The sequence below is a fragment of the Carassius carassius genome, chromosome 4 (assembly GCF_963082965.1).
Source record: "Carassius carassius chromosome 4, fCarCar2.1, whole genome shotgun sequence".
In the NCBI taxonomy this organism is placed as follows: domain Eukaryota; kingdom Metazoa; phylum Chordata; class Actinopteri; order Cypriniformes; family Cyprinidae; genus Carassius; species Carassius carassius.
In genome coordinates this window covers 20,601,534-20,616,126 of record NC_081758.1, presented here as the reverse complement: position 1 = coordinate 20,616,126, position 14,593 = coordinate 20,601,534, and the positions used below count along the sequence as shown (strand labels likewise).

The 14,593-nt window shown below is 42.7% G+C and overlaps 1 protein-coding gene across 1 annotated transcript in view; it reads left to right on the top strand.

Moving 5' to 3' along the window:
• LOC132139458 (transmembrane protein 8B-like) overlaps positions 1–14,593 on the top strand; it is a 136,049-nt gene that overhangs the window by 40,705 nt on the left and 80,751 nt on the right. The window contains exon 2 of the mRNA XM_059547814.1: positions 7,933–8,122. Coding sequence (XP_059403797.1) covers positions 7,933–8,122 — 190 coding nt within the window. The remainder of the gene's footprint in view (positions 1–7,932; positions 8,123–14,593) is intronic.

Below are 14,593 nucleotides of genomic sequence, written 5' to 3'. Positions count from 1 at the left end.
GTCTTCACTGTGTACTGGGGCTTGAAATCAGAGTTTGGGGTCGTCTCACAAACTGTCTGTGGCCCTTGGACCCAAAAAGAACAATTTTACTCTCATCAGCCCACAAAATGTTCCTCCATTTCTCTTAAAGGCCATTTGATGTGTTCTTTAGCAAATTGTAACCTCTTCTGCACATGCCTTTTTTTTTAACAGAGGGACTTCGCGGGGGGTTCGAACTTCTTGTAAATAGATTAGCTTCACACAGGCGTCTTCTAACTGTCACAGTACTCCAGACTGTCTTTGATCATACTGGAGCTGATCATTGGCTGAGCCTTTGCCATTCTGGTTATTCTTCGATCGATTTTGATGGTTGTCTTGCATTTTTTTTCCACGTCTCTCTGGTTTTGCTCTCCATTTTAAGGCATTGGAGATAATTTTAGCTGAAGAGCCTATAATTTTTTGCACCTCTTTAAAGGTTTTCCCCTTTCCAATCAACTTTTTAATCAAAGTACGCTGTTCTTCTGAACAATGTCTTGAACGATAAATTTTCCTCAGGCTTTCAAATGCATGTTCCAAAAGTGCTGGCTTCACCCTTAAATAGAGGCCACCTGATTCACACCTGTTTTTTTTCCACAAAATTGATGACCTCAGTGATCGATTTTTTTATTTTTTTTGAACATACCCCTTTCAACTAATTGCCCAATTCATATCATGAATACTGGGTCTTGTTTGTTTTCTGAGAATCTACTGCACCTACTGGTAACTTGTTTGCCATGTAGCAATAAAAAATATACTAAAAACCTGGATTATTCTGGTTAGTCACATTGTACTGCTATTATATTGAACAATACTCTAAATTTTTAGTGAATTCTCCTCACAGTTTACAGGTGTAATTCCTGAACCTTAGTACCCTGCTGCTGTCAAAGTACAAGGATATCCTTGGCTTGCTTTGTGGACAAGACAAGAGTATTTTGACACACATTGCATCAGCCCATGTAACGGTCAAACAACATGACGGTGTTGTTTCTGATTGACATGAGGGGTAATCAGCCTATCCGCCTCTGACTGGGCCACCAGTAGGATTTCTGTCTGACACAAATGCTTGCATGAGAAAGTAAATCACATTTCAAACTTAGAGTTTCAGTTTGCTGTATAATTTCCAGCATTTTTCTTTTTACTTTCCTGTCAAATCATTGAATAATTTTGCACCTTAGGTCCATTAATCTATTTAAGCTATAAATGCTACATTTCAGCCCTGGATGGACATTGTTGCAGTTCATACAATACCAAACGGTGTGGGTCCATCTATTATATTTCACTCAGTAATTTTATTCGCACTGTAAGTGATTGCACGTGAAGCCCATCAGTGGGATGTACTGTGCTGTCTGAGCTAACAGATGAAGAGGCCATACTGGCATCATACCTCTGAGAGTCCATCAGCTTAATAAAAGTGTCAAGGCGGTTGATTTGTTAAGTCTGTTAATAACAGAAGCAAAGGGTTCAACGGGAAAGAGATTAAACAGACGGCTAGAACTGACATACAGGTGCTGTCATAATTTGTCTTCACTCATCCAGCTTCCCAACTTTATAAATTTCTTCTCATTTTCTCTGTATGACACGCAAACTATCTCCAGAGATATTTAGACTGCAGAGATGTGGGGAATGTATAGTATCGATGGGAATGAGATTTGGGATCTCCTCAGTCAGGGAGCTTTAGGATGTTCAGGTTCAGTCTGGCAACAAATGCAGGAAGACAAACACATTCATTTCCAGGACTGAATTACATGATTGCTCTGAATGTGTATGGCAATGTTACTTTAAAATGGCAATTTAACAGTCTACAAACTACTCACAATTTAAGTACTTACGTTTTAGTAAAGCCACTCTGTTGAAAAAGTATTTTTGAAATGTAATAATATTATATCATATTGGATCAGGATAAAAATTATTCTATATTTATTTTGTAATTTAATAAGTACCCTGTCTCGCAAACAAAGGGGTTTTTAATTGAACGAATCTTGGTTAGGGTGAAATGAATACTTTTATTCAGCAAGGGTGCATTAAATTGATTAAAAGTGACAATAAACGTCTCAGGTTACGAATGTAACCATGGTTCCCTGAGAGGGAACGAGACACTGCGTCCTCTGAGGGGACACTATGGGGAACACCTCGTCGTGACCCGTGTCTGAAGCATACTTTGAAAAACGCCAACGTGTTGGCCGGCGACAGCCTCTGACGTCACTACCAGCGCGACTATAAATACGCGCCCGTAGGACCCGTCACTATCTTCTTTGTGAAGCTTGCGTCCGAAGCATGGCAGGGAGCTAGAGGACGCAGTGTCTCGTTCCCTCTCAGGGATCCATGGTTACATTCGTAACCTGAGACGTTCCCTTTCAAGGGAACTTCGAACTGCGTCCTCTGAGGGGACACTATGGGGAACAGTATACCCACGCCGCCATGCTGAGGGGAGTGCAGACCAGAATCATGGCAAACACTAAGTACCAACTCTACCGCTTTTCTCTTCACTGGGAGTCGCCCCTGGGACGGTCTGACGGCTGTCTTATGACATTATCCCTTACGGCCAAAGGCCTAAGCTACATACCCAACTTATCCTGTAGGGCCCTGGCCCGGGGTAGAGCTAAAGGCTTGGAATCACAGAGATTCCTTTAAAGGGATACGGCTAAGAGCCTGGCACTTTCCTCTACCAAGTCTTTGCCTGTCACACAGGGGCTACTGCTAGCTTTCGCAAAACCTGCCGAAAGGGCTGTCCCCACAGCACTCTAGTAGCAGCGCCCTGTTCTAGATAGGTATCCGAGGATACCTAGGTGGAGTGGTGCCCAAGATGAACAGGGCTTAAACCAACTCAAGAAAGGGCACGAAACAGCAGCGTGAAGCCCTTACCATCTAGGGATTTTAGAAAGAACGCAGAGACTAGCGTGCGAACTTATTTCAGAAAGTGCGCAAAGACTCCCGTGCACATTTACCATAACATGGATTTACAAATACTGTTCTAAGGAGGGGTTCTCGTGGAACTCTGTCAGAGCAGCTCGTAGAAGAATGGCCCGGGAGCAGAGCAATTGGAGGCCTCAGCCCCTGCCTCAGCAGGATGCCTGCTCTCACAGAGCGTCTCAAACAGTATGTGGTACTGGAGTGCTCTGAAGAACCGGGAATCAGTCTCCCAAGAGAGGAAGACTCCGAGCTCCGAGCAGTATGCTCATAGGTGACCCTTTCAGAAAAGGGGAGCGCTGCTGAACTACCCGAGAATTGCCCACACAGCCCCCCCCAAGTTGAGGGGGCTTGGGGTGTACAATAAGTTCACACCGGTTGGATGAAGCCCAAGGAACACCGGGACGAATCATCCCAAGAAAGGGAACGAAGCGGAGCGCGTAACCCTTACCATACAGGATTTTAGAAAGTGCGCAGAGTCTTGCGTGCACACTTTCCACTTTACGTGGATTTCAGAAAGTGCGCAGAGACTTGCGTGCACACTTACCACTTTACATGGATTTCAGACAGTGCGCAAAGCGTTAACGTGCACACTGACCACCATGTGGATTTGAGAAAGTACACAGGCAAGCGTGTGTACTGAAAGGTTACCTGACAACCACAGTATGTGGGAGCTCACATTCAGAGAGGCCTGTGAAGCCTGCTACCTGATAACCACAATATGTGGGAGTTCACCTACAGAGAGGCCTAGAGAGGCCTACTATCTGTTACCAGATAACCACTTCAGTGGAAACTGAAAGCAATATGGGACTCGACTCCAGGGAGGCCTGGTGAGGCCTACTACCTGACAACCACAAATCGCGGGAGCTCGTTTTTTAGGAAGCGCACAGTATGTGGGAGCTAAATCTCCAGGGAGGCCTGGTGAGGCCTACTACCTGGCAACCACAGTATGTGGGAGCTCGTCTTCAGAGAGACCTGATGAAGCCTACTATCTGAAAACCACAATGTGCTATTTAGTGGAACGCACAATATGTGGGAGCTAAATCTCCAGGGAGGCCTGGTGAGGCCTACTACCTGGCAACCACAGTATGTGGGAGCTCGTCTTCAGAGAGACCTGATGAAGCCTACTATCTGAAAACCACAATGTGCTATTTAGTGGAACGCACAATATGTGGGAGCTAAATCTCCAGGGAGGCCTGGTGAGGCCTACTACCTGGCAACCACAGTATGTGGGAGCTCTTCTTCAGAGAGACCTGGTGAAGCCTACTATCAGAAAAAGCCACAATATGCTATTCCATGGGAACGCATAGCCTGTGGGAGCTAAATCTCCAGGGAGGCCTGGTGAGGCCTACTACCTGGCAACCACAGTATGTGGGAGCTCGTCTTCAGAGAGACCTGGTGAAGCCTACTATCTGAAAAAGCCACAACATGCTATTCCGTGGAAATGCATAGTATGTGGGAGCTAAATCTCCAGGGAGGCCTGGTGAGGCCTACTACCTGGCAACCACCGTATGTGGGAGCTCACCATCAGGGAGGCCTGATGAAGCCTACCACCTGATAACCACAATATGTGGTAGTCCACCCAGCCCCTCATGTTGAGGGAAGCGATGCTTGAGGTGCATAACAAATACACACTGGTTGGATGAAGCCCAAGGAACACCGGGGGCGAATCATCCCAAGAAAGGGAACGAAGCGGAGCGCGTAACCCTTACCATACAGGATTTTAGAAAGTGCGCAGAGTCTTGCGTGCACACTTACCACTTTACGTGGATTTCAGACAGTGCGCAAAGCGTTAACGTGCACACTGACCACTATGTGGCTTTGAGAAAGTACACAGGCAAGCGTGTGTACAGAGAGGTTCCCAAGCATCGCAGAAGCGCTGGATCGCACGGGAGCGGTGAGCTCCAACCCTCTTTTCTAGGCGAGGGGAGCATCACCTGAGGCAGTAAATACAGAGCTTCTTGCCGTAACCACCACCTCCCCGGATGCGCCAAGCGGCCAGGCGGCCCCTCAGGGTGACCTGGCCGGACATCTATGGATTTCCCTGCAGTGCTGTGCCAATTCTTTGGCCACCTAGCTACTGTAAAGGAAACTCACAGAGATTGTTAGTAGACATATAACCACCAGCAGACCATCCACCTAACCTCGATCAGGTGGAAAGCTGGTGGCTACAGGGGAATTAGGCAGGGGAGGACAAAAAACAGAGGTTAAAAACAGAGGTTAAAAACATCCGGAGCTACTAGGTCATCCTACCGCTCTGACCCGGGCGAGGGCGCTGCCTCGTCCGAATCACGTCCCTCAGACCCTGCTTACCGCTCCGTGACCCGCGGTTCCTCTTGCCCCTGTCCTTAGGCGGGGGAGGAGCGCGAGCCGCAACACTAGCCTTCTGCGCCCCTCTACGACCCTCAGATCGAGATGGGCCAGGACCCCTGAGTTGCTCGGGCTCGGACCTGGACCTTTGTGGAATGAAGGATTTAAAGGCCGCTGAGCGCGCCCTTGCCTCCCTGAACTTCCCGACCACCATCTCGACGGAGGTACCAAAAAGCTCAGAAGGCGAGACCGGAGCATCGAGAAGAAACCCCCTTTCTTCCTTCCCGATGTCAGCCAGGTTCACCCACAGATGTCTGTCCATCTCCACCATGGACCTGCCCATGGCGGAGGCGGCCTGCTTGGTAGCTCGGAGAGAGAGGTCTGTGGTGCGGCTCAGCTCGGCTACCTGGTCAGGTGAAAGGCCCTCACCTGTATCCAGGTCCTTCAGCAGGTCAGCCTGGTAGGCCTGGAGCACCGCCATCGTGTGCAGTGAAGCCACAGCCTGACCAGCTGCCGCGTATGACCTGCCATTTAAGCGGGATGTATCTTGGAGGGGCTTAGATGGCAAAGCGGAGATTTAAGAGAGGACGTTTGCCCCACAGAGAGATAGCAAGCCTCTCTTCTACAGGGGGCATCCTCTCATAGTCGTTCTCATGCAAGCCCTCGATATTAGCATAGCTCGTATGCTGAAACCGGTGGATGCGAGAGGAAAACGGCCTCTTCCATTCCTTTTCGACTTCTGCATGTAAGTCAGACAAGAATGGAAGGCTCACCTGGGCTGGAGGGCTATGGTCAGACAAGTACCGCTCAGCGAGGCGACCTCGTGGCGCCACCTTAATGGCACGCTTCCATGGCAAATCTAATTTGCCGTGGCGCGATCCATAACCTCTAACAGCTCCTCATACGCGGGACTGAAGGATTGAGAAGGCTCAGCCTCAGCTTCTTCACCACTCTCAGACATCTCCTGCTCTTCCTGGGTAGAACCCAGCAGAGCACTAACTTCAGTGTCAGAATGGGTTAATGATACCACATCTGCCTCCTGAAGTTCGCTCTCGTTCGCCGCCGGAGAGTGTGAAAGGGAAGGTCCCTCTCTACACTCCTCAGCGAGATCCATTTGTGATCCCCACGAGCTCATTCTCCTCCTTGCCTCGGCAACGGCGGGACCTGAGCCGCGGGATCCAGATGGCTGTCCCTCTTTCCTCGAAAAGAGAGACAAACGAGAGTGGAGCTTTCTCAGAGAGAAACGCTCGCAGTGCACGCAGACCGCCCCCTCAAGGACATCGCGCGCGTGCTCTTCGCCCAAACAAGAGACGCAAAGAGTGTATGTGTCATCGTGTGTCAGATAACGCTGACACGGATGCACACACTGTCTAAACGCCTTGCTAGTGGAAGCCATGATGAAAACAGTAATAGATCGCTCTTACCATTTTGGTCGTTTCTCAGATGCACGCTTCAAACAAAACAGTCAACTGAAGACGAAGAAGATAGTGACGGGTCCTACCGGCGCGTATTTATAGTCGCGCTGGTAGTGACGTCAGAGGCTGTCGCCGGCCAACACGTTGGCGTTTTTCAAAGTATGTTTCAGACACGGGTCACAACGAGGTGTTCCCCATAGTGTCCCCTCAGAGGACGCAGTTCGAAGTTCCCTTGAAAGGGAACTCATTTGTTACAAAATATAATGATAAATATTTCTTGAGCACCAAATCAGCATATTAGCATAATTTCTTAAGAATCATGTGATACTGAAGAGGGAAGTAATGCTGAAATTTCAGCTTTGCCATAACTAAAATAAAATTACATTTTAAAATATATTAAAAATAGAAAACAGCTATTTGTAAATCATAAGATCAATTCACAATATTAAAGTTTTAATGTATTTTTTTTTTAATTAAATGCAGCCTTGGTGAGCATATGAGACTTATTTCAAAAACATTATCTCTGTGGAAATAATGTATGTGGATAAATTATTTCAGGATCCTTTGATGAACAAAAAGTTCAAAAGAACAGCATTTGTTTTCAATCTTTTTTTTTTTTTTTTTGTAACAGTGTAAAAGTCAATTTAATGCATTTCTTCTGAACACAAGTACAGTATTAATTGCGTTCAGAAAAAAAAAATTCTTACTGACCCCAAACCTTTGGCCATGTAGTGTATAGTATGTTAATCTACTGGATGTCTTTACTGACCTTGACAGCCATAGACTATCATCATGATGAAAGGGCAGTCAAGACACTTACTGAAGATGCTCATTAGTAACTGAAACATTCATTTAGGGCAAGCAAACTGCAATTGCACCTGTGCATTGAACACACAGGGAATACAAGAATATCATGGAAGCAACTGGGCAGTTGAGTATAAATGCTTCCCTCTACAAATCATTGAGGAGATTGGAAGCCATTAGGCTCTCTGACGATGGAGCCATAGGAAGCCACAGCTCATTAAGGCAGATTGCAAATGTCATTTTGCTGCTTCCTCCCTGGCCTTGTATTGAAGGATTGCAATGAAATTAATTTTGCATAGAGTCTGGGTTTTTGAATCAAAGCCAAAGCATGCAAGTGTGATTAAATCACTGGTGGGGCTTTCAGAAGGAAGGTCAACCGTACCACATCTAGACTGATTTCTCCAACCCTCTTCCCACTGAGCTTGTTGCCGATCACCATCTTTTATCTAAACTACTCTCTTTCTGTTCTATTCCCTAGATTGCCTGTTTGTAACTGACTATTTCACCCGGACGCCTCGCAAGCTCAACGCTTACCGCTCTTTTGCTAGCGTGGAGCTGTTCCACTTCAACGTGCCTGAAGACACCGTGGTGGCTGTCTGGAACCTCATCACCTTCAAGGAGCAGGGGGGCACCTTTGGAGACAGCTGCCCAGACCGCAACGTGACAGTGTGAGTTGGCTAAACTTCCAGGTTACATCCATTAAGGGTTTGTTTTGGGGGCAGAGAAGGACTATAGCGTAATGGGGTCAGATATGTCCAATCAGCATTTCAGATGAGAAGAGGGCAGATGTAAAAGCCAAATGTCACATGTATGAATATAATGACCTTTCTGATGCACGCGCTGAAGATTACTCGCTGTTAGCCCTGATAAAATAGCTTTTAATCCAAGTCTAAAGATCATTTCCCAGGTGCTGATAATTTTCTGTGCTCTCCATTGAAAGGCATTTTTCAAGTATGGTGCTGGCAGAATTCACAGCGTAACTGCACACTGGAGATCCATAAGCATAAAATACCAGGTGACACAGATAAGATTTAAAACCCAAATCTGACATTTTTACTAATTTTCACAGGGTCACATTCAGTCGAATTGTTTTAATCCATTCTAAATGGCCTCTAAAGTTAGGATGGAACTATACTTTTTTTAGTCATAAAAGCCATTGAGTCCTTTGGTTCTCAGCACAAGGTTAAAAAAAATTCCCTTTTTGCTTGATGATAGTAAGGGATATTATTTTTATACTTTAAAAGAATATTCTTGGTTTAGCACAAGTTAAGATCAGTTCACAGATTTTGTGGCACAGTGTTGATTTCTGTGAAAAGCTGTATCTTGTGTATTATTTGAGCTTTAAAGATGTTCACATTATTTTTTACTGTTATTTTAGGGTTTTATGGGTTATACTGTCTAGGCAACAAAGTTTGCCAAATTGAATATAACTTTACACAGAATTTTACTTTAAGTGATTTTCACACTAAAGTAGATGTATATCTTTGTAACAGTATTTTAATGTTAATAGGTTTGCTCAATTCACTTGCATTCACTTGCAAGTTGAAATAAAATGTTGTGTTATTCAACATTATGCTGTTGATTAAACGTAATTTGTATTGAACCCCGAATATTCCATTAAACCTGGTCATATTTTAATCCCCCCAAAAAAAGGCAAACCTTTGCCTCATTTCCATGATTCCTAGGTGCAGATGCAGCAAGAAATGTCCTGAACACACTTGCTCTTGTGCATTTTCCTTCCACTGAACTCTCCGATGCTTCATAAGGTGTTCTTTTGCCCTTAATTTTTCTGTGTCCATATCTTTCAAGTCATCCTAGTGCACTTTCATAGCCAGCACATGGTGTACTAGCACAAGAGCTATTGTTAAACTTAGTCTTGGCCCTTGGGTAATCAAAATGGAGAATGTTATTCACTGAATACCCAGGTCTTCAAATCCCAGCACACTGGCTGTCAGTAAAGTTCCTTCAAAACAATGACCTTGTTATCGCCTGTCACTGAATGTACATCATAAGTGGTGAGGAAGTAACTCCTGGCTGTCTTTAATGTGTGACATTATAAAGAGGAGAAGACACTGTCCTTGAGTCAATGTTCCAGTACTGGTTTCTCTGACAAATAGCCTCATCACAGAGGTTTGCTATTCATGCATTCAATATTAACATTAGAATATTAGTGTATGTTTTATTTGCTTGCCGCTACAACTACTTTGACATTAAAATTAACATAAAAGATACATTACCTGTAGCATTAAGCACAGGTTATGATGTTTTAAATGCACTCCCTCCACAGATGCTCTTTAGCTCTTATGCTTCTTTGATGTCAGATTTCTTTCAGACCGCATGTATAGAAGAACCTTCTCATGCCTCCTTCTTTATCTCCCAGAGGTGTATAATTCTGTGAATAAACCTCTCTGGTGGCCTCAAGGGAAAGCTACATGAGAAAGTTGCAGTATAAACAGTGATCTCAGTGTTAACTTCGGAAGAACATATTTTAAACTCATAATGTCAGTCATAACTCCAGGGGAACATATTGCCTTTCATAATTACAGTAAGTGCGCCTATGTTCCAGTTTGAGCGATAATGAAATATGTGTCTTTGGGGCCTGTCAAGTAATATAAATGGCCTGCCTGCGATAAAAAAACAAAACAAATAATAATAATCCCCGCTTTTGAAAGGAGTATACCCTATATTGAATATAATAGGCACATCTAACAATCAGACTTGGAAAATGGAATCTAAAATAGATGGAAAGATAGAATGATGGCTACACAGAAGGATGGCTGGATGGACAGAAATATGAATGATATATGGATAGGTGGATGGACGGAAGGAAAGAAGAATAGACAAAGATGGATAAATGGATGAACACACAGACATAAAGATAGAAAGAAAAATGAATGTATAGATAGATATCAGCTAGCTAGATAGATAGATAGATAGATAGATAGATAGATAGATAGATAGATAGATAGATAGATAGATAGATAGATAGATAGACAGACACAGACAGACAGACAGATAGACAGATAGATAGATAGATAGATAGATAGATAGATAGATAGATAGACAGACACAGACAGACAGACAGATAGACAGATAAATAGATAGATAGATAGATAGATAGATAGATAGATAGATAGATAGATAGATAGATAGATAGATAGATAGATAGATAGATAGATAGATAGATAGATGTGCCTCCATAGATTGCACTGTTTGTGTGTACAGAATCAGATAATTGACGGCGCAAAGTTTTGTCATGAGGCCCCAGTTCTTCTTGCTGTTTTCATAATAAACAAGGCAGGGCTTCATTCTGTCGATTCAGCTGTCAGATAGCAGGCAGGGGGTGCCATAGAGAGATGGTAATTAAAACAGGCTGTACTTGGAGTCGGGGGAGAGATAAAGTGGGAGGATAAGATATAGAAATGGGAGAAAGCAGGACGACTGGGTCTAGTGGATAACAGCCCCTTCTCTGCAGCCCATAGATAAATATGATGCTGCCGGACAGGCCATGACAACTCTAATTGAGGCCCATACAAACCAGGAGGCCTGGGTAGAAAGTGAGGTGCTCCCAGCAGTCCCTTTTCGCCGGATCATCCTTCAAACATCAAGCCAATGCTTTTGGGAAGCCTTCTTACGTGAAACTGACACACCACATCAGATAATCAATGTGCAATGTGGATTTTAGGGATAAGTGATGTAATATTCGGATTTAGATTATAATTAAGGTCACAGCTGTGATGCTCCAGTCTGGTTGTGTCTGACCTCCTGGCTGAAGCCTGGAGTCTTTGCCTTATCTCTCCCTCATTAATAATAAGACAGTGTGTGTCATGCACATTAATGATCTTAAGGTCTAATTCATCTCATATGCTCGCAGAGGGACCGAGGATTCAATGCATGGTAATGCGAGACAGCAAAACACTGATGGAAGTCAACTCACCTCAATTAATCTACAGCACTCAATCTGCCTGTTTGTTTAAACAAATGCAAGAACAAGAACAGCAAGATTTATGGCATTTATTTGCATAATGCAGGATCTAGGTGATGAGATTGTCAATAGACCTAATCAAGACATAAACTAGGAGATGAGTGACAAAAACACAAAGGCTGTATGTCAGAGTTTTCATTTTAACCTCAAAGTTTACCACGGGTTACATGCAGAGATAGAGAGTGAGCTCATAATATTTACAAAGTTAACTTCTTCTTTGGTTAACTGTGAAGAAGGTTTTATGTGTGTTTTTTATGAACTAAATCTTTGTAGTCTTTGACATAGGCTTGACATGGTTTTAAAGGTGATAATTATGGCTGTCAATTTTGCATTTTAGTTTAGTAGACTTAATTATATATATATAAAGTTTCAAACTATTTATTCTTGCCTCCTGATCAAAACACTGAAAAATAAATAAAAATAAATAAAAATTAGTCACTGACAGCCTCCGTTTTCTTTCTCATTTTGTTGACCTGAATCAAGTGTGCACTGTTCCCATTGGATATCTCTCTTAGGCTATCTGACAGACCCATTTCAGGTCTTAGAGCTAATAACAAGCTGATAAGTTGAATGAGATGTGTTTGATTGAAACCATGTTCAAAGATAACAATGTATTGAGTTAAAAAAAACCTTAATGCTGTAGACATGTTTCAAATCTAATTTTCAAATTTTCATGTCACAATATCCCTTAAGCTTTATCACCATATTCAAAATATCCTTTATCCTTTTTAACACGGTGCACTTTCAGATTTAAAACATTGCAGGATGTATTCATTCACTCGCTGTGTTACACACTGCATGAAAGATAATTTTCAAAATTCATAATAGGGACACTTTAATGCGATAAAACAATAGTACAATAGAAAACGAATATAAAAATTCTGAAACTACAAACCCGATTCCACAAAAGTTGGGACACTGTACAAATTGTGAATAAAAACAGAATGCAATGATGTGGAAGTTTCAAATTTCAATATTTTATTCAGAATACAACATAGATGACATATCAAATGTTTAAACTGGGAAAATGTATAATTTTAAGGGAAAAATAAGTTGACGAAATTTCATGGCATCAACACATCTCAAAAAAGTTGGGACAAGGCCATGTTTACCACTGTGTGGCTTCCCCTCTTTTTTTTAACAACCTGCAAACGTCTGGGGACTGAGGAGACAAGTTGCTCAAGTTTAGGAATAGGAATGTTGTCCCATTCTTGTCTAATACAGGCTTCTAGTTGCTCAACTGCTTTGGGCTTCTTTGTTGCATCTTCCTCTTTATGATGCACCAAATGTTTTCTTTGGGTGAAAGATCTGGACTGAAGGCTGGCCATTTCAGTACCCAGATCCTTCTTCTACGCAGCCATGATGTTGTAGTTGATGCAGTATGTGGTCTGGCAGTGTCATGTTGGAAAATGCAAGGTCTTCCCTGAAAGAGACGACGTCTGGATGGGAGCATATGTTGCTCTAGAACTTGGATATATTGATGGTGCCTTTCCAGATGTGTAAGCTGCCCATGCCACACATACTCATGCAACCCCATACCATCAGAGATGCAGGCTTCTGAACTGAGCACTGATAACAACTTGGGTTGTCCTTGTCCTCTTTTGTCCGGATGACATGGCATCCCAGTTTTCCAAAAAGAACTTCAAATTTTGATTCATCTGACCACAGAACAGTTTTCCACTTTGCCACAGTCCATTTTAAATGAGCCTTGGCCCAGAGAAAACGCCTGCGCTTCTGGATCATGTTTAGATATGGCTTCTTTTTTGAACTATAGAGTTTTAGCCGGCAACGGCGAAAGGCACGGCGGATTGTGTTCACCGACAATGTTTTCTGAAGTATTCCTGAGCCCATGTTGTGATTTCCATTACAGTAGCATTCCTGTATGTGATGCAGTGCCGTCTAAGGGCCCCGAAGATCACAGGAATCCGGTATGGTTTTCTGACCTTGACCCTTACGCACAGAGATTGTTCCAGATTCTCTGAATCTTTGGATGATATTATGCACTGTAGATGATGATAACTTCAAACTCTTTGCATTTTTCTCAGAGAAACTCCTTTCTGATATTGCTCCACTATTTTTCGCCGCAGCATTGGGGGAATTGTTGATCCTCTGCCCAGCTTGACTTCTGAGAGACACTATCACTCTGAGAGGCTCTTTTTATACCTAATCATGTTGCCAATTGACATCATAAGTTGCAAATTGGTCCTCCAGCTGTTACTTTTATGTAAATTTAACTTTTCCGGCCTCTTATTGCTACCTGTCCCAACTTTTTTGGAATGTGTAGCTCTCATGAAATCCAAAATGAGCCAATATTTGGCATGACATTTCAAAATGTCTCACTTTCAACATTTGATATGTTATCTATATTCTATTGTGAATAAAATATAAGTTTATGAGATTTGTAAATTATTCCATTCCTTTTTTACTCTCAATTTGTACAGTGTCCCAACTTTTTTGGAGTCAGGTTTGTAGATATCTTTTCTGGGCTCTCATTTTTAGTCCAGATTAAAATGTAAAATATGTAATTTAAAAAATCTGATTGGCTGTTTAAAACGTGTAAATATTGTTTGACATTTAATCTATGTTACAAGTGAGTGTCAGAAACTATAGTTGTGTAGTGCTTTGTGTACCAGGTTAGCCAGAGTATTATTTTCCATAGAGTAAACTTGCATTTTCATTTAGCTTGTTGCATCATACACACAAGCGTTGTAAATTGATGATGGACCAGAAGCTAATGTTTGTTCTAAAAATCTACACCTACGATAACAATACTGTGCATATTCATTCCCAAAATATGCTGTATTAGTCAGCACGTCTACCTGCTTATCTTCAAATTACCATCACTTAGGATATACTGATAAATGCAATTATATGCTATTCATTTGATTAATCAGTTTACTTGATTACATTTGTTTTAATGGATTGACAGTCATAGTACTAATTAATGTAATTCTTTCCTCCCAGCTTTTGTGAGTGCTCATTTGTATTATTTTCTTGCAGCCAAACTTGCCTCATGTTACCAAACCTTGTTTTCACCTTGATTCAAACTCTCTCTAGCCTAATTGACAACTAGGGATTAATAGAGTGTGACCTTAAACATTGTGAGGAAATGCACTGACATACAGAGCATGTTGATCTGATTATGATGATCTGT